The sequence below is a fragment of the Lithobates pipiens genome, unplaced genomic scaffold, assembly GCF_037356315.1.
Source record: "Lithobates pipiens isolate NorthernLeopardFrog02 unplaced genomic scaffold, aLitPip1_a1.2 Scaffold_16, whole genome shotgun sequence".
NCBI lineage: Eukaryota > Metazoa > Chordata > Amphibia > Anura > Ranidae > Lithobates > Lithobates pipiens.
Genome location: NW_027507748.1, coordinates 193,180,568 through 193,196,629, shown reverse-complemented (window position 1 = coordinate 193,196,629; position 16,062 = coordinate 193,180,568). Strand labels below are relative to the sequence as shown.

Sequence of the window (16,062 nt, the reverse complement as noted above, 5' to 3'; positions counted from 1 at the left end):
TATACAAGCTGTACATTCACTACTTTACATTCTAGCAAAGTGTCATTTCTTCAGTGTTACGGATTACTGTTAGTGTTGTTTTCATGTCACATGCAAAGATGTAATAAAATATTTACAAAAATGTGAGGGGTGTACTCACTTTTGTGAGATATGGCTAGGCCTTGCCTTGGGGTGAGTTTAGGAAAAAGGGACACTGAGCTTGCATTAGGACAGAGTGTGGGACTCCGGAGAGTATATTGTGAGTGGAAAAAGCTGTGTTTGTAATCCCGGATTGGGGCCTGGAGCTTGATGGCTTCAAAGTGTCTTGAGAAGGACTAAGCCTTTAATCATGTGTTCAGGTCTTGCTGGAGACCTGTCCAGGTGTACACACTCGTTATAAGCCAGTAGCTGGCTAATACTCAGGGCCCTTGTTTGGATATAGGTGTGTGCCCTTGTTTGGAGAAAGGGGTGTGCTCCAGCCAGCAGAGGTGATCCGATCGGGAGGCAGAACTCTGTGTTGGAGAGATTTTCTACCCACAGGACTGGGAGAATTGGGACAGCTAATTGAGTCTGCAGGACTGAGAGAACTTGAACAACTAGCAACTCCAGGGAACTGGAGGGAGTCTGTAAGTGAGAGATCCCAGGGTATCTGGAGAGCCCCTATCTAGAGGCCAGAGTGGGCCTGTAGAGCAAGGTGCTGTAGCTATTATTAAATAAGCCAAAGAGCTGGGTCTGGGGGACCAGTGTCAATAGCAGTGGTGCTGCTGACAAGTCAAGAGAACCAGATGGCTTGGTATTTTTCGGTTGATCACTGTGCCTTGTGTAGAAAACCGTGTGTGAACTTTTCTTTTAATTTTTCCAATAAAAATGGGCTGCCAAGCCACTAACCACAACTGCACTGATGCAAACTCATTGAAAATGCTTACCACCACTATGTTTAAATATTTATATACAGGGCACTTTTCTAATATATATTAAAAAGAATGTAACTATAATACAGAAGACTATATTTCTTAAAAAGCATTATTTTATAAAACTTAAATTTTGTGATATACATTATGGACATTACTGACACTTCATTCAATCAATGCCTGCTATCTACAATTTATTTCCTCTGTGAGTTCTTCCTGACTACTTAGGGCAACAAATGTTCAATGGGAAATATTGACAAATGGGATCACTATACTATTGACCTTTCAGAGCGCGGGATCGATGTGACGCTTTTTAAGCTCTGGGTGTCAAGATTTGAATGAATGCTTATTGCATCCTCTCCACTTCTTATCTGTTTTCCTGGTCTTTTATCAAGACTGAAATAAAAGAAAATAATGTAAGTACAATTTTACATTTATTCTTATCCATACAAAGTACAAAACATATTTTTATGTGCAATTTGATTTGCCATCGATTCATTTTATATGATATAGAATATGTACACTATTCATTAGGATAGGTATACCTATAGATAATAGCTATGAGTAACTTTACCAGTCTGCTTTGAACAATTCTTGACATGACACAAATGAGAAGCATCTTGGGAAAATTATGTCATTAGTCTGTGCCAGGCAGGAGAAAGCATCTCTATACTCTGTCCTTCCTCAATGATTAATGTGTTATTGTAGAATTGTAACTGCATGGAAGCACTCAACATGAAGAAATGTAGTCAGCTTTTACTTGCAGTTTCCATGTTTTTTCTTGCCCTAATGGCAATATCAAAATTATGCAGTGAAAATGTTTTAATAACGAAGGTTGTAAGATATTTTATAAGCAGGACATATACAGCTTCCCCCTTCCCACTACCTGGTCTTTGGTTCAGTCACATGACGTCATAGGCGTGCTTCCTCTTCCAATGGTAGGAGGTCTTGAATGTTTATTGTAAAAAATCCACCAAGAAAAAATCCTGGGAGTGGTTACCAGACTATGGGGAGGTGCATCCAAAAACATTGTAACGCTACAAGCAAATAACACAAGAATAGAGCACCTCTCATGTCGCGTATACACGATCGGTTTTCCCATCAGAATAAACCCTGAAGGTTTTTCCAACGGAGTTCCACTGAAACTGTAATGCGTACACACAATCATACCAAGTTCTGACCGTTTAGAACGTGGTGACGTACAACACGTATGACAGGACTAGAAAAAGGAAGTTCAATAGCCAGTAGCCAATAGCCTCCATCTCGTACTTGATTCTGAGCATGCGTGGGCTTTTTGCACATTGGAATTGCCACAGACAATCGCATTTTCGTATAGGAACTTTTCCCGACCGAAAAATTGAGAGAAAGCTCTCATTCTTTTGCTGGCTGGAATTTGGTGAGCAAAAGTCCGATGGAGTGTACACATGGTCGCATTTCCTGATGTAAAACGCTCATCAGTCCTTTGCGGGCTGAAATTCCGATTGTGTGTACGCGGCATATGGCTATTGCTGCAGTTTACAGTAAACTGCAACAGTATCGGGGGCGTGACCGGAAGCGGAAGACGGCGGACGTGAATCTGAGGAGCTCCGCTGAGGCCTTCTGCTAATCCGAGGCCATCCTCACCCAGCGAGCTCCCCAGAAGTTCCACGCCGCACATCACGGGTGCGGGTAGCGAGGGGCACAGTCCGGTGCCAATATCGGACACCTAGACGCCGAATCCCGGTCCGCGGACGGCCGCATTACACGGCGCGGCGCCGCCATCTTGAGGCCTACCGGGTCCGTGAGCCTAGCGCTGGCCTGTGGCGCTCCGCGGATCCCCCTCCACGTCCGAGGACCACCCGGGGAGCCCCCTGACAGCGGAGCCTCGAGAGCCACCTTTCCAGGAACAGAGGGACCGGCGGATGAGCCCGAAAAACGGAGGGCAGGTGAGAGGTACAGCGGCCATATTGGTACACCTTGGGCCCACCACTCCCAGATCTGAACAGATCCCCCCCTATTCCCCACCGGACTTCCTCAGCCTAAGTGCCCTAGCTACTTACACCCCTGAACCACCTCTCAGCAGCCAGGGGCTTCTCAGATACTCTGCAGCCCTCAGACCTGTGCTGGCTTTCTGTCCTATGCCATACACCGGGTGGCCATCTTGCTTCACCCATCTGACTTCACCCACCTATCATACTGCAGATATTCCTACTAGTACAGATGTGCTTCGCAATCCACCGTACTCTCTAAACAGCAGGTGTGTGTTACCCCCGCCGGGGGTGTGCTCCGAGCTCCACATTTATTAAATCTGGACTTTTGGCTATCATCTGGCTATCAGAGACATTACAACCTGGTGACACTACACCCTCTCCTCCTCCTCCCCTCCTTTACAGTTTTGAGGAAGCGTGACACCTCATCCGAACCTATACACCTACCTCTCCCCCCAAAAGAAGGGGAAAAGCAAACCCAGAACAGCTCATACTTGTCACATAAGGTCTACAAATGTGATAGACTACTAAGGCCGGGACCTGGCTCCCCCGTCATCTCTCCATGACTCCCGTCTTTCTTTCATGTGAGCTTTTACAGACACGGGTGTTTCCTTTTTGACTCATTTCAACCGGCCACACGCCCCATGGGCAAAATTGGGGACCAACGACGCACCTATTCCTCTTCTATAAAATCACAGTCCTCCGCGGCTATGGACCGCTACTTGAGCAAACCCTCTCAAAATGCCTCGGGGGCTCCCGAAGGCTCTCAGTTCCCACCGGAACAGCCTGATATGTGCACCAACATGCTCTTCAATGCCACCTCCTCGCTCTCATCCTCCCCATCTCCCCCCCTAACGGCAGAGCTACTGGACACTAAACTACACTCCCTCTTACAAGCAATCACCCATACCATTGCACAGGAGATAGGGAAAGTAGCCAAGGAATTGAGAGGGGAGATTGATCAGCTGGGTGAACGCACAGACTCCCTGGAATATAAATTTGACGAAATGGTGCAATATGTCCAGGTTCTCGAGGAAGACAATGCCACCATTAAAAATACCGTGACTCAATTACAAGCCCAGCAGGAAGATCTGGAAAACAGAGAGCGTAGACAGAACCTTAGGTTCAGAGGCATTCCCGAAACAGTGGAAGACAAAGACCTGCGCAACTACCTCCTAAGCCTTTTCAACTTTTTAGCCCCTAATGTCCCAGACATAGACTGGCGCCTAGACAGAGCACATCGGTCGCTGGCTCCGAAACCTCCTTTGGGGGCCAACCCGAGAGATGTGATTGTGCGTTTTCACTATTATGACAGCAAAGAAACCCTGACGCTAGCATCCCGCAACCAGTCCAGAGTTGAATTTAAAGGCTCCAAGCTCCAAATCTTCAGTGATCTGTCACCCACTACCCTGGCGAGGAGGAGAACCCTTCGACCATTGACTTTGCATTTACAGTTTCACAAAGTGGCCTACCGGTGGGGCTTCCCTTTTCGTCTTTCCGCTTCTAAAGACGGCATCCAATATTCCCTACGTGATCTGCAAGAATGTGACTCTTTTCTTCGCAACTTGGGGCTTCCACCTCTTCCAGAAGAGGATTCTCAGCCTCTTCCAGCTACGCCCAAGCCTCCGCTGGCTCCAAGCCGCATCTGGACCCCGGTGCGACAGAAGACGTCCAAATCTAACTATACGCCCCGGAAAGGTCGTGCCTCCAGGCTCCCAACCTGAACTGTCCCCTCCTGACTCACTTTGGATACCTTATTTACTTTGACACCCAAGTGCTATTATGGGTGGTCCATGCCCCCTAGAGGGTAGATCTACCCCTTGTCCAGTGGGGTAGGTGGCCGGACTTATCTGCCGCTGCCTCCAGTTTAACTAACTTTTTTTCCTCTTCCCTCAACAGGTTGTGATATTTTTGTCTGATAGAAACTATAGTATTATGATTTGTTTATGTATTTTTGTGTACGGTTGCACACTTATGGGGGTCTGTACATGTAAGTGTATAGCTCCCCCCCTTTTATTTTTTTTTATTATTTTTATTTTTTTCACTTACACAACCGAGGTCTCCTGTTCACACTGGGGGCACCCTAATTATTTCGGAGAGAGACGGGGGAATCCCCCCATCCATGTTCCTCCTTTTTCTTTTTTTCTTTTTGCATGTTTTGGAGATATACAAATCTCCACTTCTGACCCATGGCTTTGACCTGGGCTCCCTGGTGGCGCCGAGCCATCCAGGTTTCTATTGGTTGGTCGTTGAATTTCGACCCCTCATTTTACCCCCGTTTTTTCCCCTTCCCCCTTTTCTTTTCTGGAACGTTTTTTCCACTCTGGGTGGGACACTGGGATCTTTCCCTGTCTTCCACTGGTTATACTTACCTCTGGTACAGGTTTTTGTTTTTTTTTTTTGTTTTTTTTTTGAACGATTGCACCGATGTTTATGTCATGCACATTGCTTTGTTATGTATTATATATTTGTTTTGGGTCCACTGTTATACCCTACTTGTTGCACTTGTGAGGTTTTCTGCCATGCTCTGGTCCTTGGTTGACGTATTATGGCTTTAAAACTCCTAACATATAATGTTAAAGGATTAAATTCCATTCAAAAGAGATGGCTAGCTCTGAAGGAGTTTAAGGCCTCCAGGGCGGACGTGATATTGGTCCAAGAGACCCACTTCCGTGTTGGAGGTTCACTTAAGTTTGCTAGCAAACATTTCCCGACCTCCTTTCTGGCATCTGACCCGTCGGGTAAGGCGGGTGTTGCTATACTGATTAGTCGGCATTGCCCGTTAAAGGTCACATCATCCCATTTAGACCCTCATGGAAGGTTTATCATCCTGAAATGCTCCCTACTTGCTAAATCCCTCACCATAGTTAACATTTATGCCCCTAACTCGGGTCAGCTTAACTTTTTGTCCTCAGTCTTTGACACCCTCGACCGCTTTGCCCAACCGTTTATGATATTAGGAGGAGACTTTAATATGACGATGTCGTCAGACAGAGATAGATGCACTCTCTTTCCCTCAGCTTCCCCGCCCCGAGCCACTCGCCTATCCAAATCGTTCCGTAGGCTGATAAGATCTAGGCGTTTGTTAGACATCTGGAGGATAAAACATCCTACTCATAAACAGTACACCTTTTTCTCACATCCCCACAAACTTTATTCCAGATTAGATCATTTCTTTATCTCCTCGCCCCTATTAACGTCAGTGGTCTCCTCTGAAATCAACCCTATCACATGGTCCGACCACTCTTCAGTCCAACTGGATATCCACCTTTCATCTACCTTTCCTAAGACATGTCATTGGAGACTGAATGAGACTTTCCTCCATTCTCCAGAAACTAAGAGTCTTTTAACAAATGGTCTCACGGAATATTTCCAACTTAATACTGACTCGGTCACGGAGCCCTCCACCCTGTGGGAGGCCCACAAGGCTGTTTTCCGCGGACAGTGTATAGCGCTGGGGTCCCGCCTTAAAAAAGACGCGGCATCCCAGCGTTCTGCCATTATGACTGACTTGCGCCGGGCAGAGAGATTGCTGTTGGCCTCCCCCACGGTGGACAGGCTCCGGAAGGTCGTCTCCCTGCGCAATCGGCTCAAATCCTTAGCCATGAGCAAGATAGACAAGTCTCTTCTGTGGTCCAAACAGAAGTTTTATGAATTCTCTAATAAACCTCATAAGCTGCTGGTAAATAGGTTAAAGCCACGCCCCTTTCAACCCTCTCCCGACTTCCTACGACAACCCGATGGCTCACTTACATATTGCCCCCTGACTATGTCACGGATATTCGGAGACTTCTACCATAACTTATATAACTGCCTACAGACAGACCCAAATTATGACTTTACAAAAGAGAGATTCGATCTCTTCTTTAAGCAATTGAAACTACCTAAACTTCTTCCTGATCATCTTGCTACCCTGAACTCAGCCATATCACCCGATGAACTTGAGAAAGTAATCATGCAGCTCCCTAGCCAAAAAGCTCCAGGCCCAGACGGGCTACCCTATTCCTATTACAAGACCTTCCTTCCTATCCTGAGCCCCCACATGATCTCACTCTATGCCTCCCTACTTAAAGGTTCTACTCCACACGCCCAATTCCTCCATGCCCACATATCGGTCATTCCAAAGCCTGGTAAGGACCCCTCCCTACCGGACAATTATAGGCCCATAGCGTTGTTAAACTCGGACTATAAAATTTTTACGAAGATCCTGGCTAACAGGCTGACCCATATAATCCCTACACTCATCCATAGAGACCAAGTGGGCTTTGTACAAACCCGTCACGCAGGAGATAATACCAGACGTACGATAGACCTGATTGATTTACTGAACAAAACCTCCCGCCCAGCCCTGGTCCTTAGTTTGGATGCTCAAAAGGCCTTTGACAGACTTAGTTGGCCATATATGTTGGCCACTCTTTCTAGATATGGTTTCGCAGGTCCTTTTGTAGCAGCCCTTGAAGCCCTCTATTCCCGCCCCTCTTCTCAGGTCAAATTGGCATCCTATTTATCCTCCTCCTTCCCTTTGAGTAACGGCACCAGACAGGGCTGTCCCTTGTCGCCTCTTCTTTTTATTCTATGCCTGGAACCCCTAGCAGAGGCCATCCGTATACACCCAGACATTAGAGGGGTATGTCTACGCCACAGGGAATACAAACTGTCCCTGTTCGCAGATGACATCCTCTTGACGCTGACTAGTCCCCACATCTCACTCCCAAACCTCTTATCCCTGCTGAAAGACTTTAGCTCCATATCAGGGTACAAGATTAACACAAGTAAAACTGAAGCTTTACCCATACATATTCACTCTTCTGCTCTCAATTTACTGCAAGATAATTATACCTTTCACTGGTGTACAGATTCCATTAAATACTTAGGGATCAATGTTACGCCCTCCTATTCAACCTTATACTTGGCTAATTACCCTCCACTATTTCGCGACATTGATAGGCTATTGAAGCAATGGGATTCGCTTCCCCTCTCACTTCTGGGCCGTATTAATGTCCTGAAGATGTCGGTGATGCCTAGGCTCCTCTACCTTTTTGATACTCTCCCGATCCCAGTCCCTATGTCCCAACTAAAAGCAGTTCAGAGAACTTTTCTTAATTTTATATGGCATTATCGAGCACATAGGATTGCAGGTCCGGTGATGTTAGCTCCAAGATGGCGCGGAGGTCTGGGAGCCCCAGATCTGATTAAATATTATTACGCTACACACCTTAAACCAATTGTTACCTGGTCATCCAGGAAAGCCCCTACAGTGTGGGCAGAAATTGAGATGAGCATCACCAGACCTGCACACATTTGTGCCATGCTCTGGACGGACCTTAAAACCTCCATGGGCCCACTTCGCAGCATCTGTCTAGCCCCGATGTTATTCTCCCTGGATGTCTGGAGGAAATGCTTAAAGTTGTTCTCTCTAGCCTCCCAATGCCCTCCTTTGATAAACATTTTGTTTAACCCAGATATCCCGGACAGCCTGGCTTATGATAGGATGATTCCTTGGTCCCAAGCTGGTATTTTTCAGCTCCGCAACATAGTACATCCTCTCACCAGGAAACTTCTATCGTTCGCGGAATTGCAGAAACAGCACCAGATTCCCAAACAACTTTTCCACTCCTATCTCCAGATCAGACATTATTTCGCTTCTAAATCCCCCACCCTAAGTCTCGACAAGCCAACCCCATTTGAACTCTTATGCGCACAAGGCCCATACCAGGCCCATTTAATCTCTGACATATATCGAATACTCCAGGAATCGGTACCCATTACAGAATCTTCCCATTCTTATATGCGGAAGTGGTCGCAAATGCTAAAACATCCCATATTGCTCCCACAGTGGCAGAGAATATGGGCAGCTGTCTCTCAGACATCGCGTTGTGTAGAACAGAAGGAAACAGCTTATAAGATATTGCTTTTCTGGTATAGAACGCCTGAAATTCTACATAAATATGACCCCACGGCCCCTGCGGTCTGTTGGAGATGCCGAGGAGATACAGGTTCTCATTTTCATATTTTTTGGGAATGCCCACTGATTAGCCCATTCTGGCTGACAATACAGTCTTTCATCCAAGACTTGTTTGAGATTTCCCTCCCACTAGATCCTCTGTACTTCCTATTAGGGTTACCGATTCCTGGACTTTCTAAACATGCTCAGAAGCTCGCCACCTTCATTTTACTAGCGGCTAAAAGAGCCATCCCTACTCGGTGGTTATCTCATATTCCGCCCGATCTCACCCAGGTTTTGCAGAACTTAGAACATATCAGCCGTATGGAAAAGCTTACAGCCATAGTCCACGATACTATGCCCCAGTTCTCCAAGATTTGGGATCTGTGGAACCGCTCCAAACTGAATACTGCTGCGTAATTCAGATTACTACTCCACGCCCTCTTATGATGAGTTTAAATGCTCAAATTAATCGACCAAACCATGTCATATAATTCTGAAAGGAAGGCATTCCCACGCCCCCGGCTCACTGAGACTTGGTTATTTGAAAGTGGCATTTACGGATCTGTACTGCAAATAACTGATAATCTTTTGAAGACATAATAAATATGCTGAACTATTATGCCCCACCCTCCTTCTCCCCCCCCCCCTCCTTTTCCTTCTTGTTTTTGATTTGTCTCATATGTCAAACTTACTGTTTCTATGAACACTTGTACAAGTGTAAGATACTGTATTCTTGTTATCTTTCTATTTTCAATAAAAATACAATTTAAAAAAAAAAAAAAAAAAAAAAACTGCAACAGTATCCTTAGAGGTGCTCTATTCTGGTGGTGTTTGTTAGTAGGTCTCGAATGCTGCAGAGAATTCCACCACTTAAAGACATGACCCTGTCGTCTGAAGCATCCACTTGTGAGTCCAAAGTGGCTTCATGATGTGCCCCTAGGGGGTGTGTTTCTGACAGCTTCGGATCACTACAATGGAGTTGAATTGTACAGCGTGTTTTTCAACCCAAAAAGGACCAGGAAGTGAGCATTGCCACAAGAGTTTATTTGTTTAATGTTACCAATGGCTAGGCTACTAATATTCTTTCAGTTTCAACTACTTTGTATTTAAACCAAGGGCCTGTTATAGATGAGTCCCACCATATTATTCTATGTGACCACTGTTGTACTAGATAAGCTGTGTGTGGGTCAAATATACTGGTACAATCACATTGCTCTTAACGGTCTCATTTAGCAGGACTGTCCTTCTTTTGGAACAATATATTCTGCCCCTAATTCCTCTAGTATAATTTTGTCTGGTGTATAAACCTATATGTACTTATAAACAATTACAAGTATTATATTGCAACTGGAATCATTCTTTGCCAACATACTTTTGGGGGAAAAAAAAGAAAGTCTCCCTTTTATCTCACAAAGGACTTAGGAGGTCCGTGGAACTATTGCCCTAAGTTTTAGGGCTCATTTATGCTTGTTTACACTTGCTTCAAAAAACAAGGCTTCAGACACGCTTTGTTGACGCTCTCTGAATGCTAGTCAAAGCTCCTGTCACTAAATAAAATGGTTAGCTTACAGTCCTGTTTACACCTTGCTTTTGCTTTGCTTCAAAAATGATACCCTATGTCGCTTTAGTTGTGCGTCAAATAGTCTTCAAAGCCTCCATAGAAGTCTATGGCAAAGCTCGCTTGAAGCGCCACTGAAGCCCCCCCGAAGCCTCATCGAAGCCCCACCAAAGCCTCATCGAAGCCCCACCAAAGCCTCATTGAAACCTCATCGAAGCCTCATGAAGCACCAAAAAACTAAAATCTCAACTGCCATTTCTAACTACTCTTACCCCTTTCCTTATCTTTTCTTTTGTTGAAAGTTATTTATGATTTTCGTGAAATATGTAACAGTATGTTGCTGCATAATAAAATCTACTCCATTACTGTCCATACAGCATTCTTTTCAGGAAATGTATCAATTTTCAAATCTCACCCATTAGGACGAGGCACCGATCGGGCACTTCTCAGGCTCTGAGTGTCATAATTGGAACGTAGGCTTTTGGTATCTTCACCTTTTCCAGATTTTTTGTCAGGGATGCTAAAAAATGCAATGTTCCATGTTACAGCATATACTGTATATATTATATATATATATATATATATATATATATATATATATATATATACACATATACATATACACACACACACACACACATATACACACGCACACACACATAAAAAGGCCCTGTTAGCAGAAATCTGAAAATGCTAGTTGATTTTGCAGTTTAGCATGTCATAAACAGTGCATGCTACATGTATGACTGTTTACATGTTAAAACATACTTTACAAGATTTTCTTCTGGTGGGTGAATTAGGCTTCCCTGTTTTCTGATTCCTGTTAAAGAGAACCTCTTTAACTTGCAGTTTTGTAATGGATGAGTTTACTGTGCTGTGGATAATTTGCCTTGCAGTGCAATATTGCAACTCTGTAGACTATTTCTCATTGCTGTGTCTCCTCTCACAGCTGGTGCCTGTGTGGTCCTGAAGCTTCGGCCAGGACACACAGCCCTCTGAAGACCCCCGACTGGCATGTGTTCTCAGAACCTCCCCTGCCTGCCACTCTACCTGGATCCCTTTGGCTGAAGCTGCTGTTGCCTTGTTAATCACCTGACGCTTGCTGTGCCACATTGCTGCCTAGCCTACTGTGCCCAGATTACTGCCCTGTGTTTTGGACTTAACCTATGTTGTGGCCACATTGCTGCCTACCTTGCTGCACCTGGAGTACTGCCCTGTACACTGAATTTACCCCCTGTGGCGCCTGAATTACTGCCCCATGTGCTGCACTTAGCCTTTGCTATGCCACATTGTTGACTACCCTGCTGTGTCCAGATTACTACCTGGTGTGCTGGATTTACCCCTTGCTATACGCAGATTATTGCCCTGTAACACTGGATTTAACCCTTTTTGTGCCAGATTACCCTGATTTCCTGTCTGTGCCTGTACAGCCCTTGTGAACCTACCATTGCCTGTCTGTCAGCCCAGCCTCTCAGCAAAGAAGCTTTGAGCACTTCTGCTCTCTGCGTGTGTTCTGCCTACACCTGGGTTTCTCCATATGTCATTTTTCTATACAATCTGCTACAATTTAGTACATACTGTGTGATGTTGACTACGTAGACAGAGTAACAGATAGTGGACCATGCAGATGAGTGATCTTCTGTTGTCAGCCACTTTTTAACATTTGTTCTTATTGAGGTTTTGTAATATAATAACATTGATACCTTTTTTGCATACATATCGTCTGATTTTATGTGCCTAAAAAGTCCTAATATACAGCAAGTCCTATATACAAATAGTATTTGTTAGACCTGATATTTGTAAAACATTCCGCAAGTGTCAAATCAGCTGGTTGTCTGTTGAATAGTAAGGTCATTTTCAATAGCAAATTACAAAATGGATGCAATTGCTGTAATCATATAGGTTATACTAATTAAAGTGTCATTATCCAGACTATGAATAACTCATTACATACTATAAAACAGAGAGTGTGTGTGCTCACAAAGACACTAAAGCATTTGTTTTGTGTAAAGTGAAATATACCCGCTTGATTCTGCCTCTGCTTTCCCTCCCATCTTCTCTGTATCCCCACTGCAAGCTGAGATTATGTAGACCAGCTATGTTCCTCTTCCTCTATGCCCTCCCATCACTAAACACTATGGGAGTGGTTTAAAGTGATTGTAAAGGCAGAATGTTTTTTTTTTTTTATCATAACGTATTCTATGCATTAAGATAAAAAACCTTCTGTGTTCAGCAGCCCCTCTCAGTCCTAATACTTACCATTGGTCCATCTAGATCCAACGATGTTGCACGAGAGACTGTCCAGGACTTCCCTCCTCATTGGCTAAGACAGCAGTGTGGTGCCATTGGCTCCCGCTGCTGTCAACCAAAGTCAGCGAGCCAATGAGGAGAGAAAAAGGGGATGGGACTGGGCCACGGCTCCGTGTCTGAATGGACACAGGGAGCTTCAGCTCGGCTCAGGTGCCCTCATAGCAGTCTGCTTTCTATGGGGGAACTCAACAGGAGGGAGAGGCCAGGAGCACCAAAGAGGGAACCGAGAAGAGGAGGACTGGGGCGTCTCTGTACAAAACCACTGCACAGTGCAGGTAAGTATGACATGTTTGTTATTTTTAACAAGAAAAAAAACAAGACTTTAGCATCACTTTAAGCAATCAACACTTCTCTGTTTAGTATCCCTTTAAGGGCAGGAGATCTCCAGTTTTCCTAGCAATCCTAGTTAGGGGGCACTTACCGTTTTGTGTTGCCCTCTGTAGCTTGGGCAGTTTCAGAAGTTGCAGGCACTGGAGCATCTTCTTTTTTATCATTACCAATCTGTTCAGATTCTTCCACTATTCTAGTAGACACTGTATAATGATCACATATAAAAAAAAAAGAAAATAAATCAGTTTCAATGCATGACTAAGCATTGTTTGATACTCCTCTAGGCAGTGTGAAGCTGAAAGGTCAATGCTTTGGCAAATAACGTAATAATCCTGACAGCAATGCTTTCATAGTGGTAACTGCTACTGGCCATTTTATATTGAAAATTGTGAGTCACCAATCTGAACTCTTTAATCGGAAAAGACACCAGTGCATTCAGTGACAGCTTGCATTGTTATTCACTATCCAATATCTCATATGAGTCTAATTCATTTGGCATGTGAAGAACAACAGCACGGAAAATGAAACCGCCAGTATTACATTTATATTTGACTTAGGCCCTGATGATTTATTGCTGCAGACACACCAAGAATAATCAGAGGTTTGGTTTAGAAGCCAAGCCTAGGCATTAGTGTATCTCCAGATCAGGGCTACTGCTTGGCCTGAACTGTGTCAAGTCTAAAGACCACAGTGTGCAAAAAATGTACTGAGACTGCTAAACTTATTAAATCAGCACAATGAGCATAATGTGTAAATGGCAGGATGCCATGAAAACAATTAAAAATGTTATGTTAACTGGCCTTGCTATGGTCAGCTGATATTTGACTGGTTGCAATAGGTTCCTGCCCATTGTGCATGTTGCCTTAGGCCCCATACACACTATCAGTTTTTCTGCTGAGTTTTTCCTTCAGATTTACCAAAACCACATAATATGAGGTCAAACCTTAGGAGTTTCAATGTGTATGCAATCAGGCAGGCCCTTCCACTACATGGTTTTGGTAAACCTGAAGGAAAAATCAGCAGATAATCTGATAGTGTGTATGGGGCTTTACTGAAGAAGCGTAAAGGTTTATGTTGGCATTAGAAGCCGACAGTACTGCAAACAGCATGTTAATTGTGCAAAGCAATCAGCGTACACAAAAAGCTCCCTTGTCCTAGGGTTCCCGCTTTGATTCTACAATATTTAAATGTAGAAATACCTGGCGTTTTTCTCATAATAGATTTCCTGACCACATCAGATCCCAGCACAGTGGAATTTTTAAACCGCTTGGCTCGTTCTTCAAAAAACCAGTCCCCTGTTGCTATCCTTATCTGCCTGTAGATAAAGAAAAGAGTAATCTGGCATAAAATGCTCACATTTCAGATTCATTCCATAATTGTTTTATTTAAACCTTTCTTCTCATTCTGTTTTCAGAATGTTAAAACTTGTTAGCAATTGTAACCTTGTTTAAAGCTTTTCAACAATTGTTTGAAGTGTGGAAAAATACTATCAGGATTTTTTTTTTTTTTTTTTTTTTTTTTAGGCCAAATGTATATTAAAGCGGAACTTTACCCATAACAGTTTGATAACAATACTGTTCTTAACAAAATAATATACATTTCACAGTAATAATTATGCTACAAAAACCAGTGTATGCTGTAAATTGCCTCCAGCATTACTCCCGATTCTTCTCCCTGGAGGCTGCCACTTTGTGGGAGCCCAGAGCAGTTACTTACTTATAGGAGACTCGCCCCCTCCCCTTGGTCTCAAAAATATAAATGTCACTTTCTGTAATTAAAATATGTACATTTCCAGCCTTGATGGAATGTCTGAGCTCAGATAGAGGGCAAGAACTGAAAGAAGCTTTACAGGCTGCTGATTCAGAGTGGGAACGGAGAATCATGGAGATAATACACTATCCTTGTAAATTTAATTTGGCCTCTAGTGGCTCTGATTTTAGGCACAGTGCCGAGAAAAGAAAGAATTAACTGAACATGTGCAGAGCAGGGTGAAAACAGCATAGGCGCTTATTTTTTATGTTTTACATAGCTATAACTGCAAAAAGGGCCAGCCTGAAGTGATCCAGCAGGACTTAAGGTTCTGACTAAAGGTCCACTTTAGTTCCATGCTAGGACAGATCAACCACTGATCCCATGTCAAAGGAGTACCAAATCTCTAGATACCTTCTAATGTAACTGAAATGAGTTCTGCATTGCGGCAGGGCAACACAATTTTCAACTGTTACGGAGTAACAATTATCGAGGATTAAAGTGTTACTAAAATCAGGACCCTACATTCACTATATCTGCTCTCCCATAGTACACAGAACATGGACATGCAATCATTTTAGTAAACACAATCTGCTTAATGCCTTTATTCATCAGCAGTTAGAGTAGTTGTTATGACTTCTATCGGTATCTGGTGAAAGCTTGTAGGAGTAGTTTTCATATTGATCTAGCTGTCTTATCAGGAAGCAGGACCCCTGACCCTCTCTGTCTGGACAGTGCTGATTGGCCTTGTGCTGATCACATGCACTGCCAGGAGTGTCTAGAGCTCCTGCTCCTCATTCCAGCATCTGGGTTTTGGCTATGGCATTCTCCCTGTCTTTGTCCACCTGCAAGCTGATTGATGTGGTCAGTCTCGGTGTGGCAACTCAAACCTGTTATAAGCCAGCTAAACCCTCACTTGCATGCTTGTGATAGAGAGTGATACGTGTGTTATTCCTGATAAAGCCCCCCTTTCTGTCTGCCCTGCTAGATTGTATTTCCCTGTGTATGACCGTGAACCATATTTTGGATTATTCCCTGAACTCAGCCTGCCTTTTACCTGGACTGTCATTGAACTACACTACCTGTTTGCCAACCGCAAGTACATGTTTGCTTTGCTAATTTTGAGCCTGCCTTGGCATGGTAGCCAGGCACTATAGCATTGTGTATAAGTCCCGGGGGCAACCGAGTAGCAGTAGGCCTGCTTGCCATATGGGAAAGGGGGATGCTATAGATAAAGAACACAACAGCTATAGTGTCTAACCACCTGCGTTGGGATAGATGTGACATTATCACAAGCCTTTAACAAAAAAA

At 44.0% G+C, this 16,062-nt stretch overlaps 1 protein-coding gene across 4 annotated transcripts in view; it reads right to left on the bottom strand.

Annotated features, from left to right (window-relative positions):
- The window catches only part of SYTL5 (synaptotagmin like 5), a 293,010-nt gene that overhangs the window by 101,086 nt on the left and 175,862 nt on the right, over nt 1–16,062 (bottom strand). For all 4 annotated transcript variants that reach the window (XM_077480858.1, XM_077480859.1, XM_077480857.1 and 1 more), the window contains 4 exons: nt 14,202–14,317; nt 13,094–13,205; nt 10,778–10,882; nt 1,173–1,286 (listed from right to left, as the gene is read on the bottom strand). In XM_077480858.1, the coding sequence (XP_077336984.1) occupies nt 1,173–1,286; nt 10,778–10,882; nt 13,094–13,205; nt 14,202–14,317 (447 nt within the window). The remainder of the gene's footprint in view (nt 1–1,172; nt 1,287–10,777; nt 10,883–13,093; nt 13,206–14,201; nt 14,318–16,062) is intronic.